The following is a 26,276-nucleotide window of genomic DNA, read 5'->3' as shown; positions in this document are numbered from 1 at the left end:
TCAGTCAAAACTCTTACACTCAAGCAAATTTTTGTCAGTAGATATATAGCTGCTTTAGAATGTTTTAGATTCTGAGGAGGACTCCTGATTGGAGGGTGGACATTCTATTGAAACAATTATTATCCAATGCGTCATCAGTAAGCAACTTCCATCAGTAAGCAAGCTGCCATTTCCAAAATAAATGCGTAAACATATCCGACACGTCATCCGTGTAAGCAACAGCGCTTGATGTTGGACAAACTTAAAGAAAGCACAGAAGAAAGGACCGACAGTGAAGGCCAGGGTTTATCCAACCTTTACACGGCAGAGGAAATAACAATGGGATTTGAGCAAATCCGACATGAACGTGCAATTCTTCAAATGTAATCGAATGTCAGAGAGGCGGTTCACTCGATCCTTCTAAAACCGGTTGGTATAAACGGAGCTGTAAACTCGTGCTGGACAAGGGAGCTGTGGTACTCTCCTTCTGTGATATTTTGACCAAAATGAGCCATCGGCATTCCTTTTAAACAACAGGAAATTGTGAAAAAATGGCACGTGTCTCCATTGACATTGTGACAGAAGTAATCTGTCACAAAGGCAAATGGACTACCATGGACACTCTTATGTTATAACCTCACCTGCTGCAACAACCCAGAGAGGAACTGGATTTTTCAGAAATTTAACTAGTAACATTTATATTCCCTTCAAAATCCTAGAAATAAAGAATAGGGAACACTTTCTTTTTTTCATCAAAGCCATCAAAAAGCAAAAAGGAATGGCAGGTGTGGGTGGTCAAGCTCCACAGACACAGTTCAGACGGCGGGCCAGGGAGACTGAGGACACATCAAACTGCCGAACGTGTCAGATCTCAATTCACAGCATACGCAGTACTGCTAAAACACAATTAATAAATGTGTTTGTTTGGCTAAGAGCCCTCCATTGAAGAATAAATCTGCGGATATAGCAGAAAATGTCTTGAGGACCGACAGGTGTGGAGCAAAACCTACATGACGTCACATGGAAGTACGACTAAAGCTTTTAATCACAAAGCAGACAATGAGCTCCTTTTTCCGTCTCTAAACATTTCTGTGTGTGGATCAGGTTTGCCTCTCACCAAACAAAACTCTGCTTAAATCTGCTTAAATCAACAACAATCCAATGTCACAAATGCTTTTCCTGGAAAAGGAAAAAAAAACAACAAAAAGAAGTGGTCATGTCCTTGAGCTACAGCGACGTGATCTAAATAAACTCAGTGGAAACTGTTCAAGGAATTACAAGTTCCTACAAGACACCTTTAAATGAGGCCTCTGACAGCTTGGCACACAGACAGTGTGATTGATGGGTCTCCTTACCCGCAGAAAGGTAGCTTTGAGGAAGTCTCTGTGACACATGAGGAATGAATGTGAGTTAACAGCTGAGACTTTCAACCCTGAACCGCTTTTTTATCAACGCTGCCCTGCTCAATCATGCCATTATGTCACGCTAACTGTTCTGTTGGTTGCTACACTGTACTAGACTGCCTTGCCAACACTGGTCACACTTGAAATATAGAAATAGAAATAGAAAAATACTTTATTCATCCCCCAATGGGGGAAGTTCAAATTAGTCAAGTAGCTAAAAAAAAATTCAATATTTACAATGACTGTTCAACAACAATAATAAATAATAAATAATAAATAATAAATAAATTTGATAAGAACATGTCCGCAGTCACTGTTAAAAAGCCTTATGACCTCCTGAACCTCTCAGCCCCGCAGCGCTGAAGGACCCGAGCCGTCTCAGGAAGAAGAGTCGGTTCTGGCCCCTCCTGTACACGGCTTCTATGTTAGCAGACCACTCCATTTTATTATCCAGCATGGGGCTGAACGATATATCGTTATCGTATCTATATCGAGATATGAACATTCAAGAAAGTAATTTCGAAAAAGCAACGATATAAACGATATATTTCCCCCGCGCTCGCCCTGCTTAATATACAGCTCCGGCAGTCACCATAAACATTACTTTTAAGATTGCGCTTGAACGCACCCCACCGCCAGCCAACCACAAAGCTTATTTCACGCTTGCTGTGGATCGACAGCTGAAGCCAACCAATGACAAACATAGGAGGGTGGGAGTGAGGGAGAAGTAGACTGAGACGCACACAGCCACACACATTCACGGGGAATTCACGGCGAAATAAAAACGAAAGAAACGAAAGAAAAGTGACATGAGTGCGGAAGATAATTCGGCCGGTGGCAGTGCAGAATCTAATTTTGTGCCAAAACATAAATCATCCTCCATTATTTGGAGGTATTTTGGATTTAGAAAGGATGATGTCGACCAGAGCGAGGTGTTGTGCAGGTCGTGCTTGGCGAAAATTAATCAATAAAACTGCACTCTTTTGTTTTATGATGTTTTTATTTTTCTGAAAAATGCTTGGTTTTCACCGAACCCGTAGTCATATCGTATCGTATCGATATTGAGATATCTGGCATTTTTGTCCATATCGTTCAGCCCTAATCCAGCACCACCCCAGGTATTTGCAGGTCTGAACAGTCTCTACCTCCTCTCCATCAATGCAGACTGTGTACAGGGTGAAAAAAAAAGGAGCCAAAACAGTACCCTGCGGAGCCCCAGTACTGCATTCCAATGTTCCAGAAACACATCTCCCCATCCTGACACACTGTGGTCTGGCAAACAAATAGTCTATAATCCACAATGTCAGGGAGGGGGCCACACCCATACCTAGAAGCTTGTCTTTCAGTATGGGAGGTCGTATGGTGTTGAAGACACTGGAGAAGTCAAAGAACATGACTCTCACATATGAACCAGGCACATCCAGATAAGCATATGCCCGATGCAACATGTACAGAATCGCGACTTCCACTCCTATGTGTTTCTGGTAGGCAAACTGGAGGGGGTCAAGAGCCTCAGCAACCTGCAATCTCATGCAACAAAGAAGGAGTCCCTCCAAGGTCTTCATGATATGAGATGTCAAAGCCACCGGTCTGTGGTCATTCAGCTCCACCGGTTGCCCTAATTTGATATGAGACAAGAAGTTTTTCACAGCACCGGGACTTTTTCCATCTGAAAGCTCATATTGAAAAGCCTCTGAAGAGGAACTGCTAGTTGACCAGCACAGTGACTTAAGTCTCCTGAGCTCAGCTCCAACCTCCTCTATAGTTAGACACAGATGTTGTAGCGGAGGGATGGCAACAGGAGTCATGTTGCTATCAATCATAGAGATGGGGGTGGGGGTGCAGCTGTAAAATACCTTTGTAAACACACAGGACAAAGTTCAATGATTAAAAATAATAATGTCAATCGTTTTGTTAACCTAGTAATTGTAATTTTGCAGCAACAAAAACATTCAAACGCAAATTTTGGAAATCATTAAATGTGCACGAGTAATCCCTTCCAGAGGTGGAGGGTATAAAATCATGCGTCTGTCTGTCCATGAAGCCCTCCCATCATGCTCTGCAGCAGGCCCAGTTCACACCTGCCCGACGCCCCCTGCTGGATATCTGTTACCGCTCTCCTCCGATCTCAGTTGCTGCATTTGCTTCGAACTGAAAGTACGCAACCTTCAACACATTGACGAGCTGTGTTTGCAAGCCTACCGAGCAACAAACATGCTGATCTTGCTAATCTTACGGCTTTGGATTTCAACAACCTCTGAACCTGACTTTAACCCAACGCTTAATATCTAGACCCCTGTGGTGATATTGTGTAGAGATTTTGCGTTTAAAACACTTCCAAACCAGCTGAGCAGACACAAAGAGCCCTTTAAGAGTATGCGAGGATTAGGGACGTTAACTGGCTTCTCTGAGAGGAACACTACACCCTCCCCCGGGCACTTAAATTTCTTCACTGTACCATTTCTACTAACCCCCACACCCCACACCCACACACACACCCACTGCTCTTACAAATAACAGACCGGCAGCAAAGGCTCTTTAATTATGGGAGGTGTGTCCGTGATATGATTTCTTTTAAGGGATAATAACCCCAACTGTAATTAAGAGTATTTGATGCGGCCGACGAGTGTCACTCAAAACCTGCGAACCATACCTCCTAGAGGGCAGTGTTACATTACTCCTCCATCTGCTCCTCCTGCCAGTGAGGTGGGTAATGGTAACACGAGTAAAGGCGGACTGACCTTAAATGCTTATTCATCATGAGTAAGGGCCCGTGCGACACGATGCCGTTAACCGTCTATGAACCTTTTCACTTCCTCTGCTAAGAAGCGTACATGACGAAGAAACTATTGGACACTTCATGCTTATGTGCAACTCCTGACATGAAACAGGTCAAGTGACAGTTACTGCTGGCAAGCCATTTAAACTGTGCTGAAATCAGTTGGGAATTCATGGTTTCCAAACAACAAAGAGGGGTTTATTTTTCCATGCATGTGAATTATCCCATGCGCTAGGCAAAGCTCATTTCTTACATCTTGCTTCAAAGGAGCCACCAGTCTTGTTATCTTTTAAAGCAATCTTTAGCAACGATTTCAAAGTTCATATAGATATTCGCTGTTTTTTTTACTAATTTTCTGTTTAGTTCTTATAGCTGACCCATGTCAGAGGAATGTGGGTTTTTTTTGTTTGTTTCTTAAAGCATAAAAAGAGAGATAACTCAAGATTAACCAGTGTTGTGTCGACACATAACAGACCACTTAGCAAAGATTGCAACTTTAAATTGTATATTTAGGTACTTTGTTATTAGCAGCCTGTCCCAATGGCAAATAATTTGATCCTTCTTTAGATTTTATGACATTTTTTGCACAAATGAGGTGATTCCCAAAGAGCTATCAAATTAAAACCTGACATGGTGTGCAGGGTGTCCTTAGAATATTTAGATAACTGGACTAAATGAGGACGAAAGAAGTCATAAAAAAAATATCTACAGCACATGCTGTAGGATAGTGTTTGACTGGGCCACTGGTCTGAATGGAGTAAACGATGGATGGCGCTAAACACAAGTCAATTCTTGTTAGAAAAGCTCTGAAAGTAGTGCTTTTGGGGGGGGCATGCACCATTTATTTATTTATTTTTTCATTTCATCAATTTGAATACTTTTTTTTTTAACATTAAGTTTCCCTTAAAATAAATCCATTCACGTTACAAGTTGTAACACAGTGGGAAAAAAAGAAGAAGAAGGAGGAGGAAAAATGCCAAGGGGGGTGAATACTTTTGCAAGCAACTGTATCTTAGAAGTTGTGAAAAAAAAACACTGCTCCCAGGCAGCTGGTTAATCCTCTCCATTAGCGGGGCTGGGAAGAAGTAATTTCATTCTCTCCTTAAGCCCAGTGCACACTTAAACTACACGGTTAGGATGGCACTGCAGTTGCACCCAGTCTCACGATGCCTTCTTGGCACTTTTCATACAAATGAGGCAGAGGTCAGTCTAGCGTAAGACGTTGAAAGACAGACAAAATGTCTATCTAGATCCTGGCAGAGATCTGTGTGTGGCTGAAACATCCACTAACAAAATCCAGCCTATTACTTGTTGTCTGGGTCTGTTTACAACCTTGAGTTTGGCTGTTAAGCACATATCCAGTCATGTCCAAGAAAAACATTAAAGCCTTGGACTAATCATCGCCATTTAACTCTTGATATTTTGTTTTTCTAAGACCAGCCTTTACATGGAAGCCCATTCAAAAGAAACCCATCTGTTGTTTATGTTTTCTCAGGCTCGTGTGAGTTCATGGCGGTTCAGGGTGCTTGACAGTACTTGGATGAGGCTGCATGCTCTCTGCAGCACCTCGGGCAAATGTGCACACTGTCAAACTGTAATTTAGTCTGTAAAAACCAGCCAGCAAGTTTAACAGGTAAAGCAGGAGGGACAAAACCATTTTAATTACAGGGTAAGATCACCTGGTAAGGTTGTAAATGTGGAAATAAATCTAACTGGAATCAATTCATCCTTCACCACCTGCTCAGACGTTAACCTGTTGTTTATTTTTCTTGTCTTTTGCAAATCTGAATTATTTTCATTAAAAGATTAGCGGAATTTGTTGAAATGAAGTGCCTGAAGCCCTCGTCATTAGACTAGATTAGCTGAATAATTATTATTATGAACTTATTGGCATTGCTCACGTAAATGCAGAAAAGGTTTTAAATCGGACTGTAGTAAAGACGAGTGCCAAAGGATGTCCTATTCGCAGCTATTCTAAAGGCCCTTTAAACCTAATAGGCTGAGCTGTCGCACTCGTAAACAGCTGCAAAGTGTTGCAGACAGTGGAATCTGCTGGACAAAGTGTGTAACAATGACTCTGAGTCCAAATTGCTACAAGCACTGCCTTCACAGTGACCAGAAAATTTGTATCTATTCAACAAATGTAATCCAAATAAGTCAGAGGTCGAGGTTCACAGTAAACCAAAAAAATGGTAAAAGGACTGTACTTCTATTGAGCTTTTCTAGCCTAGTAGACCACTCAAAGCGATTTTACACCACAAGCCACGTTCCCCCATTCACACACACATTCATTCAGCACCTCTTAGTCCACAAAGTTCTACATCACACACATTCACACACGCATCGGAGGCAACGTGGGGTTCACTGTCTTCCCAACGACGCTTCAACATTTGGTCCGGGAAGGCCGGGAATCAAATTACAGACCATCCAATTGGTAGACAACTGCCCTCCCTCCCGAGCTACGGCAGCTTATTTTCACCATTCACACATGGTGTGAAATAATCAATAGTTAGAAATAGTTCCAACTTTTTCACCTTATTGTCATTCAAAATAATGGAACAGACAAATGACGTGGAACTCGGGCTCCGAGCTCGGCAAGAAGCTGAAGGAGACGATGGACTCTGGCAAGCTGGTCAGTGATGAGATGGTCGTGGAGCTCATAGAGAAGAACTTGGACACGCCGTCCTGCAAGAACAGATTCCTGTTGGATGGATTCCCCTGAACAGTCAAACAAGCACGAGAAAGAGCTATCAATCTGTCAATCCTTTCCGTGTCCGGGTTAGGGTTATTGTGGTCATTAACTCGTGTTTCCCTGTTCCAACAGATATCCTTTGAATGGTGTTACAGTGCCGCCGCCGCTGCGGCCCTCCCCCCCTTTCTGTCTTCTCAAACCCCAGCTGGTCGAGGCGGATGGCCACCCTTCCTGAGTCTGGTTCTGCCAGAGGTTTCTTCCTGTTAAAAGGGAGTCGTTTCTCTCCACAGTCGCCTCAGGCACGCTCAGGCCGGGAGATTGGACCGAAAAACAAAAAGTTTTCAGTGCAATCTGTTGGTTTTCTTAGCTAGGAAATTGTTTTTGAATTGGCTCTATATGAACGAATTGGATTATTTTATGAATTATGATTATTATTAATTAATTGAATTCCAATTGGCTTGAATTGGACTTACTATCTAAGTGCCTTGAGATGACATTTGTTGTATTTGGCGCTATATAAATAAAAATGAATTGAATTGAACAAAAAAACTATTGATAATGTGCTAATAATACACGTATAACGTTGTAAATAATTTGGTGTCAGTCAATATTGTGATTATATAGAAGGTGCGAGGCCTTATGGACCATTTCTTGATGAGTTCGTCATGTTGCTTTTTCACCGCCTGTGAAGTGCAATCGCCGTGGGAACGGCTGTCCAGAGAGCGCAGGAGGTAGCGAACGATGCGGAATTTATGCCGTGGAAATGGCTGTGTTTTCTTTACATGACGGAGTAGCAGACAAGGCGCCGTATTGTGTTGATATGAGTATCTGTGTCCTTGTCCACGAAAGTGGAGAGCGAGCAGAAAGCGACTCGCAGAAAGCAGTAAGGATAAAAACTCTCTCCAACAGAAAATGTGGGTGGGGGCAAGGTAACCATGCAGTGAAAATCTGCTGTCATGACGATACCCTTTTTAAGTGTTTCCACATCACAGTGTGTGATCGGTGGAAAATAAGCATTTAGTTCAACAGTTCGTGAGTGTTTGCTGACTTCGACATCTCTCCTCTGATAGACATTGTACAAGAAGCTCCAGTTGGCCTTATCGTATCATGTGCTGCCTGAAACCACGGTAACCAAGGTCATGTATGAGGACTGTATTAAACCTTGTGGCCAACTTAATACATTGAGCTTCCAGTCTCACATCCGCCGTCTCCTTTGAAAAGTGGGCCTTAATGTCCACGACATGTACAACGTGTGATGAAGACTGACGCTCTTTTAGCGCGTTGTCATCTGAAAAATCAATGATTGCCATATGAGTCTATTAGGGATCTAATTAGGGATGCACCGATACCGATCCTGTATCGGGTATCCCTACATCTAATCTTTACAGGCCACTCTCCAGTCCCAGTTTCAAACTTGTTTTGCCATCTGATAAAAAAAAAAAAACAAATAGAGAAATGTGAAAGGCAACAAGATGGAAAGAGCTGACCAGTGGCAGAGTGCAAATTCAGTGTGTTGGCGTCACAGCCACCGCACTGACACACAACTGCCCTTTTCTGCCCTTAATTTACTGAGAGATTTTCTCAGCACAAATGACAGTTGTTCTTTCCAACATGCTGAAGCTAAACTTTGGAATTTCAAGCGTCAGTCGATGAACTTGGTCTCTTTTCAACAGAGCCCTTCCAAATAACAATTTCCACTGTAAAGCTTTCCAAAACCCCACATGTTCAGCTCCGGGCACCCTGAGGTCATGGGTCAATCCAAAACTTGTGGAGTGTCCTGTACATTTTTGAAAAATATCTTATCTTTGATTAAACAGAATATTGAGTCTCCTCACTTCTAAATATTCTTAATATTTTCTTCTTTAAGATAAATTAATTATTATGATTGTTATTACTATTTTAGTACTCACCCTCCCTCACTCTCAGCTTCCTCTGAGCTCCGGCCCTCAGCTCCGGCGATGGGGACGGTGCCTGCAGGCCTTTTCCTTCTTGTTGGTGTGGTCCTGTGTAGAGGGCTGCTTCGATGTCCCTTCAGTTCCTCCCTTACCTGGTCCTGCAGTGTTGGCAGAGCATTCTTTAACGCCTTCATCTCATCCTTTAGCTCTGACACACACTGGAGCAGGGCCTCAAGGCGCTCCAGCACCTCGGCCTGACCCCTGGGCACACCGGGACCATCCAACAACATGATGCCAGACCCCTGTTCATAGCTGCGGTTAAGGTAGAGTCCAGGGCACGAGCTTCTTCGCTTGGACTTAAAACCCTGGTAACACGCCACAGCCAAGCCAATACCAGCCACTCCAGCTAACGCTCCCAGAATCAGCACCTTGCTGTCTGCCTGGGCCATCCTGCAGGCCTGTTGATAATTCCTGAAAAACACAAGTTTTGTTATTGACTTTCTAAACATTTTAAAAGCAATTGCAGGGAAAAGTAACAGCAAGGAAACTGAACAGAGAGATATGACAGAAAGAAAAGGGGATTATCTTATGTTCAACCAACTGGTAAACCCGACTAGACATGAACTGATAATAAGTTACAGATAAATTATGACTTAATCACTTACAAAGACGATATAAAGATGGTGTGCTGAACATAACACCTCTTTGTCCTTTTTTCATAATTACTGAGTAATAGTAATATACTACATTGTGATATTGATACTGCAGACTTTATGGTAGGCATAACATCTCCAATCCGTTGCTGCTTGAGAAAACACGAAATCAAACACTGCCCAGAGAGAGCCTCTCCTTTTAAGTGCCTGTCATTATACGAAGTCTGCTGTGTACACGGTACTATGCTTATATGGCTGGCCAGCTAGCTTAGATAATTGGATAATCACTTAATCACCAAGAGGTGCGCGTAAGCCAACATCCAAACAGGAGCTCTTACAAGCCCGAACACATAGAAAAATGAAAAAGTCTGCCACCGTGTAAGTGATGCCTTATGTTACGCTCAAACTGCGGTATATCACTGTGTCATAAACAGGCTAACTGTGTTAATAAGCAGGCAATGACAAAGTCAAACGTTTTGCTAGCACAAAGTGTCGCCAAGGCAACTCGCTGAAAAGAGATTCAACTGTCTCCCTTAATACACAATACACAACAAACATTGACTTTCACTTGCAAGAACGGAGAGTTCACGTTATACGGAGCCTTACTGTACAGGTAAGCAGTCAGACAGGTCTTCTGTTGTCTTGACAGCCCTCTGGTACAACTTTCAAAACATTCCGTGCGGACTCAGGCGTTACGCGGAAACGTTCCGCTCACCACCGGCGTCAACATTACGATAAAGTTATTCACACTCAAACTCAAATGAAGTCTTAAAGCTAAAATATAGTTAAACGCGTAAGCTAGTTCGATCCAATTATGGTTTTAAACTCATGCCCTAATTTCTTCAACGCGGATTCTGCGTTGAATCTACATGTTTTTACTGGGTGCCCTCCCCCTCACGTCCCCCTTTCCCTTCGTCCAAACTGATGGAAGTCAGCCACAAGGAAAATACATTTCAGTCAGGTGGAGTCGCCTTAACTGCTCTTTGTCATTCATGAGAACATGTCTCTCAGCTTCTTTTGGTCAAGACACGTACATTCTTATCAAATGCTTTATAAAGGTCAACCACTAAGACACAATAATACAATATTGACCTCAGCTATATTCTTGTAGGCCCAGACTTAATAGCAACTAAATTACAATCTGTTTTAGCTATAAAAGTAATAGCTAATAATACACTTTACAGTCCATCAAATCCCTTGCATTTCTTTTGGCTCAGTCTGACACATATTTAGATATCTTTTAGATTTTTAAAGTTTACTTTTAAGTGTATGAGATAGGCTATAGCTCAAACTTTGAAGCCATTTTTATTTTTTACCTGTTAACACTAAATATAGTGAGCTGTATTCAAATGTTTTACTGACATTGGTAATTACTTTTTACCTTGATTTTTTTTTAGAAATCTGAATAATATTATCTTTTAGCTTTTAAACTACCCCCCTTTAATTGTTTTCCAGCAATACATGGTTCTCTTCCACTGCACTCTGTGTGAGTATCACAAAGTGATCAAAGTTCACCACAACAGCAGCTATAAACTGTGGGTGCAGAGCTAACGATAACTCAACTCAACTCAACTCAACTCAACTTTATTTATAAAGCCCTTTAAAACAGCCGTGGCTGAAACAAAGTGCTGTACATGAGTAACAACACGAAATATGAGGCATAAAACATAAGAACAATGTAAAAACAATAATAAACTGCAGCAACTGCAGCAAACTTCAGTGATAATATTCCCAGAAGCTGAAACAGCAACTCACCCGTCCGATATGCTTCTCTCGTGAGCGTGTCCCTGCAGTGAACTTGGTGAGAATGTGCAACAGGATCTAAATAGTTACAAAACACTTGCTTTATCACATCAACCTTGGACCTGTATTCAATGAGCACGGAGCTGTCCTGACTAAGGTTGATTCCAGTGGTGTTTGACATTAGGGAGAGCAACACACATCTTACCCCACAAACAAGGCACAATTGGTAGAGATTTGGGGTTTTTATGTTTTTTTTTGTTCTTTCTCTTTAAATATAAATAGATGAAAAATGTGCATACATGCATAAACATTCAATTATGATTCTAACACTGCACAAACGTTGTCTGCAGAGTTTTGCTAAAACAGAGTACGTCCAATATAGTTCTCTTAAAAACTCATACTGTGACTGGAAGTCTCCCATCTCCCCTGTCTTCTGCGCTTAATTAACTTAATTCCTGATAATTATACTTACTGCTGCCAAATGCGGAAATTACATCACTATCTAAAATATCACCCAGTGGGACTTTCTTTGAAAAACAAACTTAAATTCACTATCTTTGACTACTTTTGCTTCTTTTTTCATTCCATTCATCTTTTTATTTTGCTCATTTTTAATCGCGTTTAATTACTTTGTCGCTCATTATGTTGACTTTCGCATTTTGTCAAACACGCTTTCTTATTTTCACCTACTCCATCTGCACTTAAAGAGAAGTGGTTAGGAAACCTTCCACCAGAGGAGAAAAAGGAAAACAAACAACAACAATGGCCTTGATGAGCTGAGGAGTTCATTTTTCACCTAAATGGCCTCTTTCTGGGAAGGCTCTGTTTATTTGATTTGGCAGGTGCACGTGTATTCTCTAAATAGATGTTGAATTCAGCCTAGAAAGAGGTATGGAGGCTGGGAAACAGAGGTGACAGGGAGTTCCCTTGCATAATGATGTGGGGATCGCTACGTGCAGTTTCTCCCCTGCTCTCTGAACGCGGTATTGTTCCTCAGCCCACAGCCTGCATTCTGCTTGAAAAGAGAACAAAAAGCCCACCTGAAACCCAGAGGCATGGCGGCGTTAAGAAAAAAAGAAAATAAAAAAAAAAGGCCCGAGCCGCGGCTCTGGGCTGGCCCTGTAGACGCTGATGTCCCGATAAGGGAGGCGCAACCAGCCATGGCCTTGTTCCCATCGGGTCAAAGCCAGCAGATGAGTTGATATTGTCAACAATCTTGTTTTATCCGCCCACCACACTTGTGCCTGAGCTCTCATGCTATAGAGGGAGATATAAAAGCAGCCACAGATTTGCTTTTGTACACAGACACAAGCCCATTACAGCTGTCAAACAATGCATGGGAAAGAAATCCTGTTGAAATACGGCATCGCTATCAGAACTTCCCCGGTAAACCACAAACTGTGAAGCCTCATTGTTTCCTGTTAGTCTTCTCCCTGTCAGAGTGCTTTCTGCTCACGTGCATGGCAGGCCCACCTCAGTGGGTAAAAAAACTAACTTCTGTATCAGTTGCGTGGGGCATGTAGGGAAAGTTGAAGGATTCATTCAGCCATAAAGATTCCGTGTTTTGTAACAGAAGACACAGTATCTGTCAGCTACAGCGTTCACAAAGGAAAAGTCCAACTTATAGGTGCCGATTTCCACCGCTTATTTCTTTCTTAGCTGCGAGCGCTCTGTGTACTTATTCTCACCAAGACAATGTATCAGGTTGTGTCACCAAGTAAACCAAAACTGCAACAAAAAATCTACATTGAATTCTGATAATGACTCGAAGCCAAGAGCTTTTACTCAAAAGACTTTACTGTCAAGATTTGCCTTTGAGTAACTTCCAATTAAACTGAAATTCAGTCTGTAGCTCACGTTAAGGTGGCCTCTGATTCCCTGAGACAAACGAGTTGTATGGCAGGTTAACTTGTTCTCCGCTACTGGGTACAAAGGCTAGTTTTTCAGGCTTTGATTATGGATGCATAGCCGGGATTAAGCCTTTGGCCTTAAGCTTTTTTCACCCACTCTGGGGTACTTTTGTCTACAATGGTGGTTTTCACACATCAGTATCAGGTTAGCTTAAGGGAGTAATCTCAAAGAACATAGAATAACTACATAAGGCAAAGAAGAAGTACAGAGTGCAGTTCGTGGTATTAGAGGTGTTATTAGAGGAGGTTTGTTTGAAGAAATAGGTCTTCAAAAGATTATTGAAGGTAGAGCGGGACACCAAAGTTCTGAAGGGGCTTTTTTCCACCATTATGGAACCACAAATGAGAACAGTGTGGACTGAGACTGCCTTGTGTGCAGTATAAGACAAAATTCCTGAGAGGAAGAATGATCATACTATAAGGCTGTATGATTTAGTGTCACTTTGGAGGCTGGTATTAGGCTTGAATAACTGTATTTGATTTGTAGGCCCTTGGGTAGCCGGTGTAGGTCAAATAACTGATGGAGTGACAAGTTCCAAATTTATTTGATCGAAATGCTAGACCGGTCATTATGTTCTGGATCAGATTTAATCTTCTTTTTTAAATTGGACAGCATGCTGACCCGGCATAGCTGGTAAAACCACATGTGCGTCTCATTTCAGTCATTTATCTGATGGAATGCAGCAACAAATGCTCCTGTTGGATAAACACAAATAGTATGATGGAAGTGAACCCTGCTCCCAGCATAGATCTCTGTTCAGTATGTGTTGGCATGTCATTGAGCAGACATCTGCTATTCATAATCTGTGCTTAATGTCTCAAATTTTTAAAGTCCCACTCCAGAATTGATTAATCCGCAAAAAAAACTCATTTGTGCTCCCCAGAATAGTACTTTTAGAAGTTTTTGCCAAGAAAAGAAAATTCAAATGGCCTTAACGACGGCTTAAGGGTCTGATTAGATCTTTTTTTTCTCATTCAGTGAATGAGGATCCATGAATGTGTTGATGGGACCCACCCATATTTCTGTCCCCAGTGGTGGGCAGACACTGTTTACACTATGCTCTGTTTAGCATTTCAAGTATTGGGGTAATTCAGCTGTAAATTCGCGGAACAAGAAAGAGAAAGCTAAATTACACAAAGTTGCGTGCAAGTGGAAGTATCAGAATGATAATGCATTCACTTTCTATTGCTCCCTGCATTTTTAGAAATGTGCCCTCGCGGCCCTCCTGTTGCACCTCTGCCAGACTTCCCAGCATAAAAAAGTACAAGCCAAATATATGACCATGTGTGACAAAGTAAATATAGAAACGTCTCAAAACAGCCAAAAGCACAAGTAAATTTCTATTTTCTGGTGTTTAAACTAGCTAACAATGTGCCGGATCATGCTAACCCTGAGGTCTAAGGACATCTATGTAAGCTTAACTGGTGACTCTAAGCTGGCAGTACGTGTAAACGTGAGCGAATGCGGTTATCTACGTATGTTTTACCCCTTTGATAAACTGTCAACTTGTGCAGGGAGTATCCCACCTCTCCCCCACTGTCAACCGAGACATCCCCAGTGACCTTCTGCAGAATAAGGTGCCTACGCCAACTGTTGGAGTCCAACAGAACATATACACACAGGAGAAATTCTACTTCCTATTGCGTTATCTGGGTATCTTTGTCCAACTTTGAGAAATTCAGCTGTACCAAGGTGTTTACATCTTAAAAATCTGGTTTTAGTCACACAAGAGCTGTTATTAATTTTCTTTTCGAAAGTTATGTAAATTGTCCTTAATAGGTTGAGGTAGTCGTTATACTCCGTACCTTTACATGCATAGCTGAGTCGAGCTGTGGTTAGAGTTTGACCAGGGAATCTGACTGGACCGCAGTCCTTGTCCCAGTGTGCGTGCACAAATCGAGTTATTTATGGAAATACGTCCGGCACCTTGATGCTTGTTGGTAATATGGCCTTTTTTTTTTACCTTGTTAGTATTCAACTTCTTCTGCCACAGACATAAATAACTAAAAAAAACAATTCAGGTGGTGACAAATCAGTTGTAAATCGAACAGTTTTACAGGTCTGTACATTTTGTAGGGGCAGCACGCTTTACAGTTTTACAGAATCGTGTGTGTTATCCCTTGTGATTACTCTCTGCCGTAACCAGCTTCTTTTTCTTTAGCGTACCAGCCTGTTCTTTTTTTTCCAGGTCAAAGCCCGTCCGAAGAACTTTGGATCAAGCAAAGACTTCAACTCCAAACCACATTATTTAGCTATAAGTCCGGCTTTGAGAGGGATTTTCTCTTGGACTATCGTGTCCTACAACTCTAACTTCTTAAAAATGACAGTAAACCGTTATGTTGTGACTGTGAATAATAGAACACACTAAGTTTAAAAAAAATAAAAAATGACGGTTGTTTCCCTGAGCTTGATTTGTCCGAGCAGTTTTTGCATAAATAAATAAAAAGGAGACATATCATTCATACAATTTGAAGAATTAAAAGACCTGAATGTCAGGCCTTCCTAAAGGACTTGTATGTTGGTTTCAGAAGGATTTGTCATTAGTTTGTAGACTACCATCCAAAGGGAACATCAACTAAAAGAGATGGAGATGTAATTAGCATGACCTGCTGGATGAGTAAACTTCAACAAGCTGCTGCTTGATGATTGGTTTGTTACTCACTGAGAAACGATGAGTGCTGGGAATGTCTGAGGCAGGCAGATTACATCAGAGACCTCTCTGTGTCTTTTGACTATGTGTCTTAATGTTTTCTTCCTTCCTCTCTGTCCTCCACTGCAGTCACGCCATCAGACACTGTGCATTCCCCGTGAAGCAGATACAGTCCCCGACATGGCTTCTCCTCAGATTCTCTTTTTTAGAAAACTTTGCGCATTACAAATTTGACCAAAGCATCAAAAAACATGCAACAGTTGTATGTATGAACATATTGGTCTTTATCAAAACATTCAAAAGTGACACCACCTCATTCCTGGCCTTAAACTTTGATCTTCCCTCCCTGTGCTTTACTGATTGCTAAGTAAATAGACAAGCCTCTAACTCTTATCTGTTCTGAGAGATGAATGAACTTTACCAACAAAACGTTGCTTAAAGAATCAACTTTGAGTAGTTTTAGTTATGTCAAGGTCAGCCTGTGTCCTCAAGTGACCTCATATGACCTTAATGATCTCACTTTTGAAAACATTTAGCATCAATGAGGTACTCAGTAAGCTGCTGACCAAAAAAAATGGGCAAATAAATGTTTTAGTTACAAGCAGCGCTTGGCCAGCAGGTGGCGCCTCTAGAATGAATGTTGAGATCAACCTGAAGATACAAGCTGCAGAGGAGGAGCACAGGGAGGTCTGGATGCGTGTCCCCATACAAGTAGAGATGTTTCTCATCCTCCTCCGAATCGGTATTTTGATGGACCAAAGAAGTTTCATCACTGGTCTTAAGCAGCTCCTGGTGGTTCAGGGTGGACTAAGCCAAAGATCAAGATAATCCGCTCCTAAACGCAGGCGGCACGATATGCTGAGAACCCCAGACACATTTCCAAGCCTGCATCTGTGTATCTGAAAATGAGGACATGAGCCTGACTCATGTCTACCTGGATACTTCTGTTACGTCTGCTCTCCTCAGCCAGACCAAAACACGACAATTAGATATGATCACACCCCAAACAAGACCTCAATTAGTGTGCATTTAAAACATCAAACCCTCTGTAATGTGTTTTGTAAAATTTGCTTATTTCTTGCCATATGCTCCGTGGTGCTTACTTGCTCACACTGAAAATGCTGATGTAATGCTATTTGGATATTTTTGGCCATATTCATCATCTTTGTTCAGTTTGTCAGAATGCCTCAATTACTATTACTAAAGCAATCATGGCCTCTCCCTGGAGCAGCAGATGCAAATATTCCACCATATTTACTACTTCGGTAGGAATTAAAAGAATAAGTAGTAGCCAGGTGCTGCTCTGCCAGGTGCATCATCATCAAATGTGAGCACCTTTATAAAAGTAGAGGTTTTGGCAGTTTGTTAGTCTGGAGCATTCAGATGTGTGCTAATATAATGCCAAGGAGGAACGACATCAGCAATTATTTCAAAGAAGCGATCATTGCATCAAACTGGGGAGGGTTGTGAGGTTATTTCCTAATGTTTTGGAGTCATCATTCTACAGAGAGAAAGATTATTCACAAGTAGAAAATATTCATGACAGCTGACCACCTTCCCAAGATCAGACTGATGATTTAGCATTAAACATCATGCACTTATTGTGCTTTTCTCAGACTCCAGTGGCTCAACCGTCTAACTAAAACTGATGCAGCAGCACCTGCCATTGTGTGGCTGTTGGTTTTTCTTCTGTCCATTCACACAAGAAAATTTTGAAATTCGTGTCTGAGGACATAAAAACTGCAGACTGACTACTTCATGTTTTGCCCTGAGACTGGGATGGAGAACTCTTTTTGTTTTGCTTCATATATACCTTATGATGCTTAATAATTCATCACCTGCGAGCCATTGATGTGTAAATTCATCTTCTTAAATCATATCAGATAGTTGCTGAGAATTGTCAGTCTTGAGATTGTCCAACAAACCCCAGCCTTGGAGCTCGTTTGGCAGAGTAAAGTTTTTGTCAGTGTTGTTTCCAAAGCTGTTGCACCATTTATCCAAGATACATCAAGTTAAAAAAAAACAACCAACAACTTAAAATTCAGTGTCTGTGGCATTCCCAGGAGACACTGTTGTAGAAAATCCACCAGCTTCAAAGGGTAACTGAATTTATTGGTCATTCTTTCATTTTCCTTTGATCAATATTTCATGATTTCAAATAAAAGACAGAAGGAAAGACGGAAAGAAAAGAAAGACGATTGTGAAGCAAAATAGAATAAAAAAAGATTCAGTGGAAAGGGGGGGGGGAAACACCTGCAAGGGTTAGATAGACATCCGTCCCTCTTTATAGCCGAAGGATATCCCAGAATTCACAGATTTGTCGATTGCATCTTTTTCATGGTGATGCAGAAAACAGATGCAATTCTGAAAGTCGATCACAGTCAAATCAGCTAAAGAAGACGGACGTGATGTCACTGTTATGAGGCAAACAGCGGAGTGGTTGTGTCACCAAATTCCAGAGGGTTTAGACGGAAGTTATACCAGGATGTGTTATTGTTTTTCACATTATGAAATCTCCGGAATCCAGCACAGGCTTGTGTTCGTCTGAGGTCAGCTAAGGCTTTACTGAGGAAATGAAGAAATGTTCCTTCTAAAACATTGGGTGTTAACAGTTGCTGTGTAGGACAACATATTACATGCAATTAAAAGTTGTCATTTTACAGAAAAAAAAACCATTAAAAACTCATTGAATAAATCCATCCTTTCTTCCACAGATTAGCTCACTCACTGGTCCCCATGACTGTACAAGACACCGGTAAAATTGAAAAAAAAAACAGCAGCAAGGACCCCGACAATTTGGATTATAATAATGTGATACAAAAGGAGCAAAGAGTAACAAAGGATACAAAAGGCAAGAGGGTGAAGGTACGCTATAGCCAAGACCGTCAAGGAGAACCAATGAAGGAGGAACACTGGAAAGGGAAATCTGTGACAGGCTGCAGTCAGAGCAAGGACTCACATAAAAAGTCTCCAAGCGCCAAAGAAGCTGAACACAGAATTGGTATTTAATCTATTTTTTTTTTAAGAAGTAAAAATTTGAATCTAAAATCTCATAAGGAAGTTTTGATCAAGGCAGCAGCAGCACATTCAGTAAGTTCAAGCATTCTGACGGAAATGAAACAAATACCAAAGTGTTTCCTCAAAATACAGAAACAATTCATCAAATCACTAAGTGTTTTCTTCAAAGGTGCGTGAAGTTGCTTTCAACTCATTCAATGAGATCAGCTTTTTTAAATCCAGTTTCAATTTGCTTTCAAATGCCCATTTTTCCAAGTTCAGTACAGATTCCAGGAACAGAAAGCGGGAATAAATCACAGCTTTCCCAGCTTTATGTATAAGCTGGACACCTTTTATTCTGCCACCATGTTGCTCATGATTGAATTGTAATCCGCTCAGTTTCTCTGTTGTTCTGCCTGTTACTTCGACTACAAGTTCTTCTAAACTGACCGTTGTCTATTTTTTGCTATGCGGACATATAATATAGACATATTTGCAGCTAAATGTATTGACTTAATATTTCAGGTACTCATACACTCAATTTTTAACTCAACTCAGCCAAAGTTTAGGCCCACGGCATGACAACTTAAGAGACTACTCCCTCCATCCATCCCTCCATCCATCCATCCATCCAGTGGCTTCTTTATCATGTAGCTGACATCTCACCATAGATGGGGAACCTCAGGGCTAACAAGGAGAGAAAAATACACATGCACACACTCGTACACATGTGGCCAGTTCAGAATTACTAATAAACTGAATTTGGATTTTGTGTCGTCGCCTCACAGTTACAGGGTTACAGGTTCAACTCCCGGCTAGGGCCTTTCTGTGGGGAGTTTCCATGTTCTCCCCGTGTATGCGTGGATTCTCTCCGGGCACTCCGGTTTCCTCCTACCGTCCAAAAACATGCATGTTAGGTTAATTGGTGTCTCTAAAAATAATTGTCCATAGGAGTGAATGTGAGCATGTGTCTCGTTTGTCTCTATGTGGCCCTGTGATGGACTGGCGGCCTGTCCAGGGTGTACCCCGCCTCTCGCCCATTGACCGCTGGGATAGGCTCCAGCCCCCCAGCGACCCGACCGACGGATTCAGCGGGTATAGAAGATGGATGGATGGATGGATGGATGGATGGATGCATGAATGGATGGATGGATTTTGGAGAACTGACACAGAAGAAAGGCACCAGCCAACATTTGGAACCCAAAACTGACTTGCTGTGGCCGCTGCACCATGGTGACACCTTCAACAACACATAATAGAGAATTCTTTATATTTCTCTCACTCTGGTGTGGTAGATTATCTAATATGGCAGCCTAGATAGGGATGGAGGGAGTGACAGCTTTGAATTAATTCATGTTAATTACTTATTTCGGTGTAGGAGACTCTCTGGATAACTCCTTCAAAAGAAGACCTGAGCTCCCTGACTTTTCTGTGGGTGGAGGACTGACCACACATCAGGCAAGAATTCCAGTTATGTTGTCAAAGTGTGAAAGGTGGAGGACTTTCATTACGTAATGCAGCTTCAACTTGGGCAGTGCTTCCTCAAAGGATTGTTCTGGATCTGTTTTCCTTAGGCTCGGTCATTATTCCTTTAAGTTTTAATAACAGTGTGCTCACCAAGGAGATTACCGACATCTGGGAATGTGCAACAAAGAGAAAAGAAAAAACACGAGAAAGATGAAACGCGATCTTAAAGGTTTAAAACATTATCTGGTCATGAAGAATCGAAAAGAAGAACCAAAACTGTGAGATTAGCAGAGTGCTGGCGAGGCCACGGTCAGCATTCTGTAAATGCAGCCAGATGTCTCTGTTTTGGCGATGCAGCAGTCCTGTAAATCAGCTCTCAAACCATGTGATGGCAAGTGATAATAAAAACAAACAAAAACAGGACAAACAGCACACAAAGCATCTCCTCCCCTCCTCGCCCGAACCTCCAGTTTCTCATGCTTCTCTCACTCGGGCTTTATTTGTGTGGTTGCTGAGTGAAAGCCACCACAGTGGCAGAGAGGCCCAGAATAGCCGAGGGTGGAGAAGGCCAGCGGACTTGCATGTGGGCTGCTGAGCAGTGCTCTCTGTAGTGTCTCTAAACCATCTGCCGGTCTGTGGAATGGAGGCTGCTTCCTCATGCATGCCAGTGGTCAGAGCCGGGCCTACACACCCTCAACTATTTCTGTTCTCCTCTCGGACTCTTTTTTTAGTCGCTCTTTCTTCTCCTGGTTTTCACAAGCTGCTGCCTTTAACATCTGAAATATCTGGAAATGCACTGAAAGCACAGAGGAAGATAACAGGGAGACTATTAAGTGTGACATGGATTCATTTAGTCTATTTTCCACCCAACTGAACCCCTCCCAAAGAAACAGAAAATGAAATCTATATTTTCCACTGACTGGTCCCATTATCTCTTGTCTGTGATTTATTATGAGGAAAATAGCTTCTTGGCAAACATATTTGACTTATTTATTTTACATTCTGTCTGTTCTGAACTATGTTGTAATGTAACACTGTGGACACAGGCATGTTATTTATGTTTTTTCCCTTCTCATAAAGTGCTCAGGGTCAGTGAAATGTTTAAATGGACATTCAAGAAATAATATATGCAGTCAGTTAAATACAGGATACTATTTCTGGGTATAAAATTGTAAGCAGTACTGGGAAGAAGGATAAACACACCCCATGGTGCTGTTAATCACAGCATCAGTCATCAGCGTTAACGATAACACCAACATTCCTGGGATGTAACTGCCGTTAATCACCCAATTATGTGGAGCTGATTGAGTAAAAATCAGTGACTAATGAATGTTTGGCTACCTCACGGCAGGGGAAAAGAAAGGCCGAACATTCCTCTTTGTTTGGTATCCGAACGTGTTGGAGAACTGCACCGCTGGGAAATATAAGTTCTAAACAATGTGATGGCAAACTCTTGGGGAATTCTTCAGCCATACACAGAGTGCTATTGTTATAGGGAGGCGTTCAGTTAACATTTGTCATACTGCAGCTTTCTCTGCTGACTTAAATGTGCAGTGCTGAGCAACACAAAAGACCATATGAGTGAAATATTGCCTGTTTGTGCAGATGCATTCCAGGCACCTGGTGAAGCAAAAGCACGCACACACTCGCCGTACAAGAATGTGGCCGCTGAAAAGTGTATAAAGCTTAAACCCCCTGCTCTGTCTCAAACACCGTCAACCCCCTTTTTTTTTTTAATCCTAAACGCGTACTTACTTTACTTTAATGGCCTGGAAGCATGCCGACGAGGTCTACAGTATTTATATACTGTGCAAGAATGACAGACTGAGGCCCACTTTTGCAGGTTAAGTGACCTGAGATGCCTGTCCTGTCAAAACCAACACATTTCAAAGAAGAAATGTTATAAGATTCCTACTGTCCGTCCACCACACCGCACCAAGTCTTGTCTAAGCTCGGACACTTTTGTATGACTGACAGCCATTCCTGGCTCCACAAAGTAAGAGATAAGCAGGCCCAGATGGGACAGGTCGGATGTGTCTGTCCACATAATTTAGCCCACTGGCTGGGACAGTGGAGGGGACAAGAGGCTAGCTTGTGCACCCACCCCCATCCCATGTCAAACACATACCACATGGGAGAGGTGTAGATCACTTTGATGATCTTTTTTGATCTGCCCTGTGGGTGAATCAGGATTTCCAGATGTGGCTGACGTGTTTCTTATGTTCTTCAGCCTCTGTTGGACCCAAGTACCACAGGCGGAGGCTTAGTTAACCGTGCGGTGATTGAAATAAATGGCCATTCATTATTGAACAAACTTGGACTTCAGTGTCATCATGTTACAGTAGCTACTCTTTCTATGACCCTGCTGTAAGACAGGTTGGGATGCTGTATTATATTGCACTGCAGTAAAAACGTAGCAGGTTAAAAAATGGGAGCAAATCATGACAGAGAAGATGAGCGATGGTTAAGTAATAGCAAAAGTAAGCGGGCATGTCTGACCTGGCTAAATGAAAGGTTAGGGACATTATCATTCATCATTTTGTAGTAAACTACATAGACGCGCATGGATTAAGATGTCAGTGTTAGAGCTGATCTGGTAACGTAAGACAAGACTGCTGTAGCTTGATCAGCTCTCTGTAAATTCTGTATATGATACAATGTCATTCAAATATATCTTCAGCACACATTAAAACTGTGCACCGTAAAATCCTGTATATGAAAGGGAGCTTTATCAAGTCTTATCATTTGAGCCAAAAACCATCGATCGTTTCGGTTTAATCTTAGCACTCTGTCTGTAATATTCCAAAGACATTTACTCCCCCAATACCTTTTAACTTAACTGATGTTTAAAACATTCAAGCCAAAAAACTGTGTGCTACCATTAACATGTACCGTGATTTAGCGCTATGTTAGCCTCCCATATGACCACAGGTGGGAAGAGTGCCCAAAAAGCTTCTTCAAGTAGCTGTTCAGCCTCTCCCCACATATGAAACTGGGCTGAAGGGACGTTGCTTGGTGTCAAAATTTAAAGGCGGTGTTGATAAGTGCTTCAACAAGACTGATGACGTTTTCAGACATAAAAGCCTACATCAAAGTTCATGTTTTTCAATTGTATCTTGACGTCGATTAACTTGACATTGATTGGTTTGGTGACAGGTGAGTGGGAGTCTGATACAAAAGACGAAATAAAGCCTGGTCTCTTCTTCTCTTCATATGCTGTCCCAGCCCCACTTTTTGTTTTCCGATTTTCCTTTATCCTTAACCAAACCGGAGTTCAGTTCAATCTGGACCAAGGCCACTTCTTTATGTAGGACCAGGAATAGGTTGGGGGGAGCTTTCACACCAGTAATTCTAGTCTTACCAAAAAGCCAGAAGTTCTTGACTTAACACAATAAAACAGCCATGCTTGTACGTCTGCAGTTTTATCAAGATTATCTCAAGAGCTCACCTTGATATTTTAGCATGGTAGTATTTGCTAATCATTTCTAACACAGAAAGGAGATAAAGGTGACACTAATAAGCTTCGTGAATGTCTACTTTAAACAAACGTATTCCCTCCTATGCAGGCAGGGTCCAGTGACCAGTTCCAAAGACAAAATGGGAACCCGAGTACAATGTTCCCTGGCGCTATACTCACTTTTAGTTGGGGCTTATCAAAGTAGTTTTTAGATTGTCAGTCACTGCCATGCAGTGGAAAAGTAAAAGGCTTACACATAAGGAACCGCTCCTTTAGTCTAAAAAGCAATGGCTAGTTTCATGGAGTTAGGCTGTGACTATTTAGCTGTTCTCAACCCCCCGTTTCATAAAAAAGTACATCATTCTTGTTAACATCACGCTATTTATGAAATATTGTAAATGAAAGATGTCAAATTTGAACCAGGCACAACAGGAAATGGTTACTGTGTGATAGGAAAATGTGGTATTTTAAAACCTGGCCCCTTTTCCCTTCTTTAGGGGTCTAAATGATTACCAGAGGTTGGAATCGGGTTCGGTATTGAGTGAGGATGCAGTAACTGGCAATCGAGAAACAGCTGCGATGGAATCCAAGGGTCAATTGTCTGTGTCAAAATGAAAGAATTATTTTTTTCCAGTTATAGACTCAGACTACTATGTGTCTAATAGTATTAAAGCGCCTTGCATGTGTGTACTGTAACACAAGTCTTGTCATAGAGGAAGTCTCGCTCTGATATCTCCTGGGAAGTGAGCTGAAGGAAAACAGCAATGTAAACTAGATTGCGAGTATAGAAAGCCAGCCAGAGAAGAGTAAAGTTTCAGAATTGGAGCACAGGAAGCATAACTTCTGTCATCTGAAAGATTTGTGGGGGGAAAAAAAACAATGATTGGTTTTAGAATATGTTGAGAAGAATGCTGTCTCAAGAGCAGAAGTGACCTATCAGATGTGCTTTCACATCTAACTTATCTGGCCCAGACTCTTGGATCCAATTTAATCTGGACCAAAGTAATGTGAGCGAAACATCCCTTGGACCAAGGTTTGGACTAAGCAAACAAAATTTGATTCAACAAAAAGAGGTGCTCTCGGTCCAGACCAAACTGAGCAACGGTTCTGTTTGTTTCTAGTGTAAAAACATCACAGGAATGATTTGGACGTTAGAACCAATCACAGGCAATAATATCAGAGTAATGCTAAGACCTCAAAGAGGAAATTTGAGCTACAGATCCGTTGGGCAGAGGAAACAAGGTTTACTTAAAATTAATCTTCTGTTATAGACTCCCACTAACCTGAGACATCTCTCCTGAGTCAGAGTTGCCAGGTTCTACTTGAGGACTACTTGCGGTTTTTTGGGCGTTCATTTAGCAAACCGAGGCTTTCTCCAAGTACTGTAATTTTTTTAGCTTAACTCAATTTCTTGACGTGGCATCACAAACATAAATGATTGGTAAGACAACAGCAGAAGTATGGATGAATATGGATGTACTCCTGCTAATTGCAGGCCAAAACAGAGATGTTTGTCATATCTGGAAATCTGACCTCATGCTGAGGTACTTCATGTTGGTTCTCCTGGCTCCGACGACATTTCAGGTCTTTCATTAACTAAACCTTTAATCCAGACAATTGGATGTTGACAGACAACATTAGATCATAACCTACCGTAAGTTGAATGATTTTGTAACTACCAGTTTGCAAAGTACAAAGCTGGAGTTGTCAGTTAATTATCAGCACAGCTTCCAATCAACATCCTATTTAAGGGTGTTTATATTATTGCCACACACGATTTGTCTCCAATCCTTCAAAATGCCCTTCTTTTCACATAATCAGCTCTTTTGTGGCCTCTTTGTGCAACGGTCACGGTCGCTGACACAGGCTCAGTTTCAGTGCACACGCTCTGTGTTTAAGAACCTCTGTACACGCTCACTGGCTCTGAATACAATGAAGCCTGAGGTATCCCTGGCATTTATCTTTGCCCCCGCAGCAACACTTTGTGCCTCTCACACATTCTAGAGGTGCAAGCCACTATTACAGACCTCCGTACAATCCTTTCTGAGTTAATCCCTGTGTTTGAGTTCAAAGTGGGATGCTGTGTGTGGCATGCATTGTCACATAAAGTGTAGGGTCAGTTTATGAAGTTGAACAAAAGAAGAGAGGAATGCCTCGGGGTCATGGGACTTCATTTAGTCGGAGTGACTGAAGAGATGTCATGTTAACGTGCCTGCGGTGTTTTTTCAGCAGTGTTCTTTCCACAGTGTTCTACCAACAGGTTTGGACAAGCTGCCATCATTTTACCACTGTCAGCTCTTAAAGTACTGGGTCAGCTTCACTTAAGTTATGACAGGTTAGGGAGGGGAGTGTGAAAAATGTTCAGAAATTTTGAAAACTTTAGAAATACAGTATGCAGTTTGAGCTTTTTTAAGTTCAGAAGATCAATGCAAAAATTTGACCTTTTTTTAAATTTGTTTTCTATAACAAACTCTAGCAACATTTGTGCCAAAATTCAGCTCAAAGCGAGAAACAATGAAACTACAACGGTGTAAATGACATAACTAGCTCTCACTGGTTTTTCAAGCAGAAAGGGAGGAGGATTAACAAGTGCTTAACGTATGCAGATCGTGTTCAGGTCGACCATTAAGTCGGAGAAATCGAAATCCAA

General features: G+C 41.7%; 1 protein-coding gene across 2 annotated transcripts in view; it reads right to left on the bottom strand.

The window, feature by feature from the left end:
- rmdn2 (regulator of microtubule dynamics 2) overlaps positions 1-10,073 on the bottom strand; it is a 37,962-nt gene extending 27,889 nt beyond the window's left edge. The window contains exons 1-2 of one of the 2 annotated variants that reach the window (XM_075474959.1): positions 10,008-10,073; positions 8,764-9,219 (exon numbers count right to left, since the gene is read on the bottom strand). In XM_075474959.1, coding sequence (XP_075331074.1) covers positions 8,764-9,197 — 434 coding nt within the window. In that variant the 5' untranslated portion in view covers positions 9,198-9,219; positions 10,008-10,073. The other variant, XM_075474950.1, reaches the window with a different exon arrangement.
- Between the last annotated feature and the right edge of the window lie 16,203 nt (positions 10,074-26,276).

Source organism: Odontesthes bonariensis, chromosome 2 (genome assembly GCF_027942865.1).
Source record: "Odontesthes bonariensis isolate fOdoBon6 chromosome 2, fOdoBon6.hap1, whole genome shotgun sequence".
Taxonomy (NCBI): Eukaryota; Metazoa; Chordata; class Actinopteri; order Atheriniformes; family Atherinopsidae; genus Odontesthes; species Odontesthes bonariensis.
Note: the sequence above shows the minus strand (reverse complement) of the source record. Positions and strands in the feature narration are given on the sequence as shown.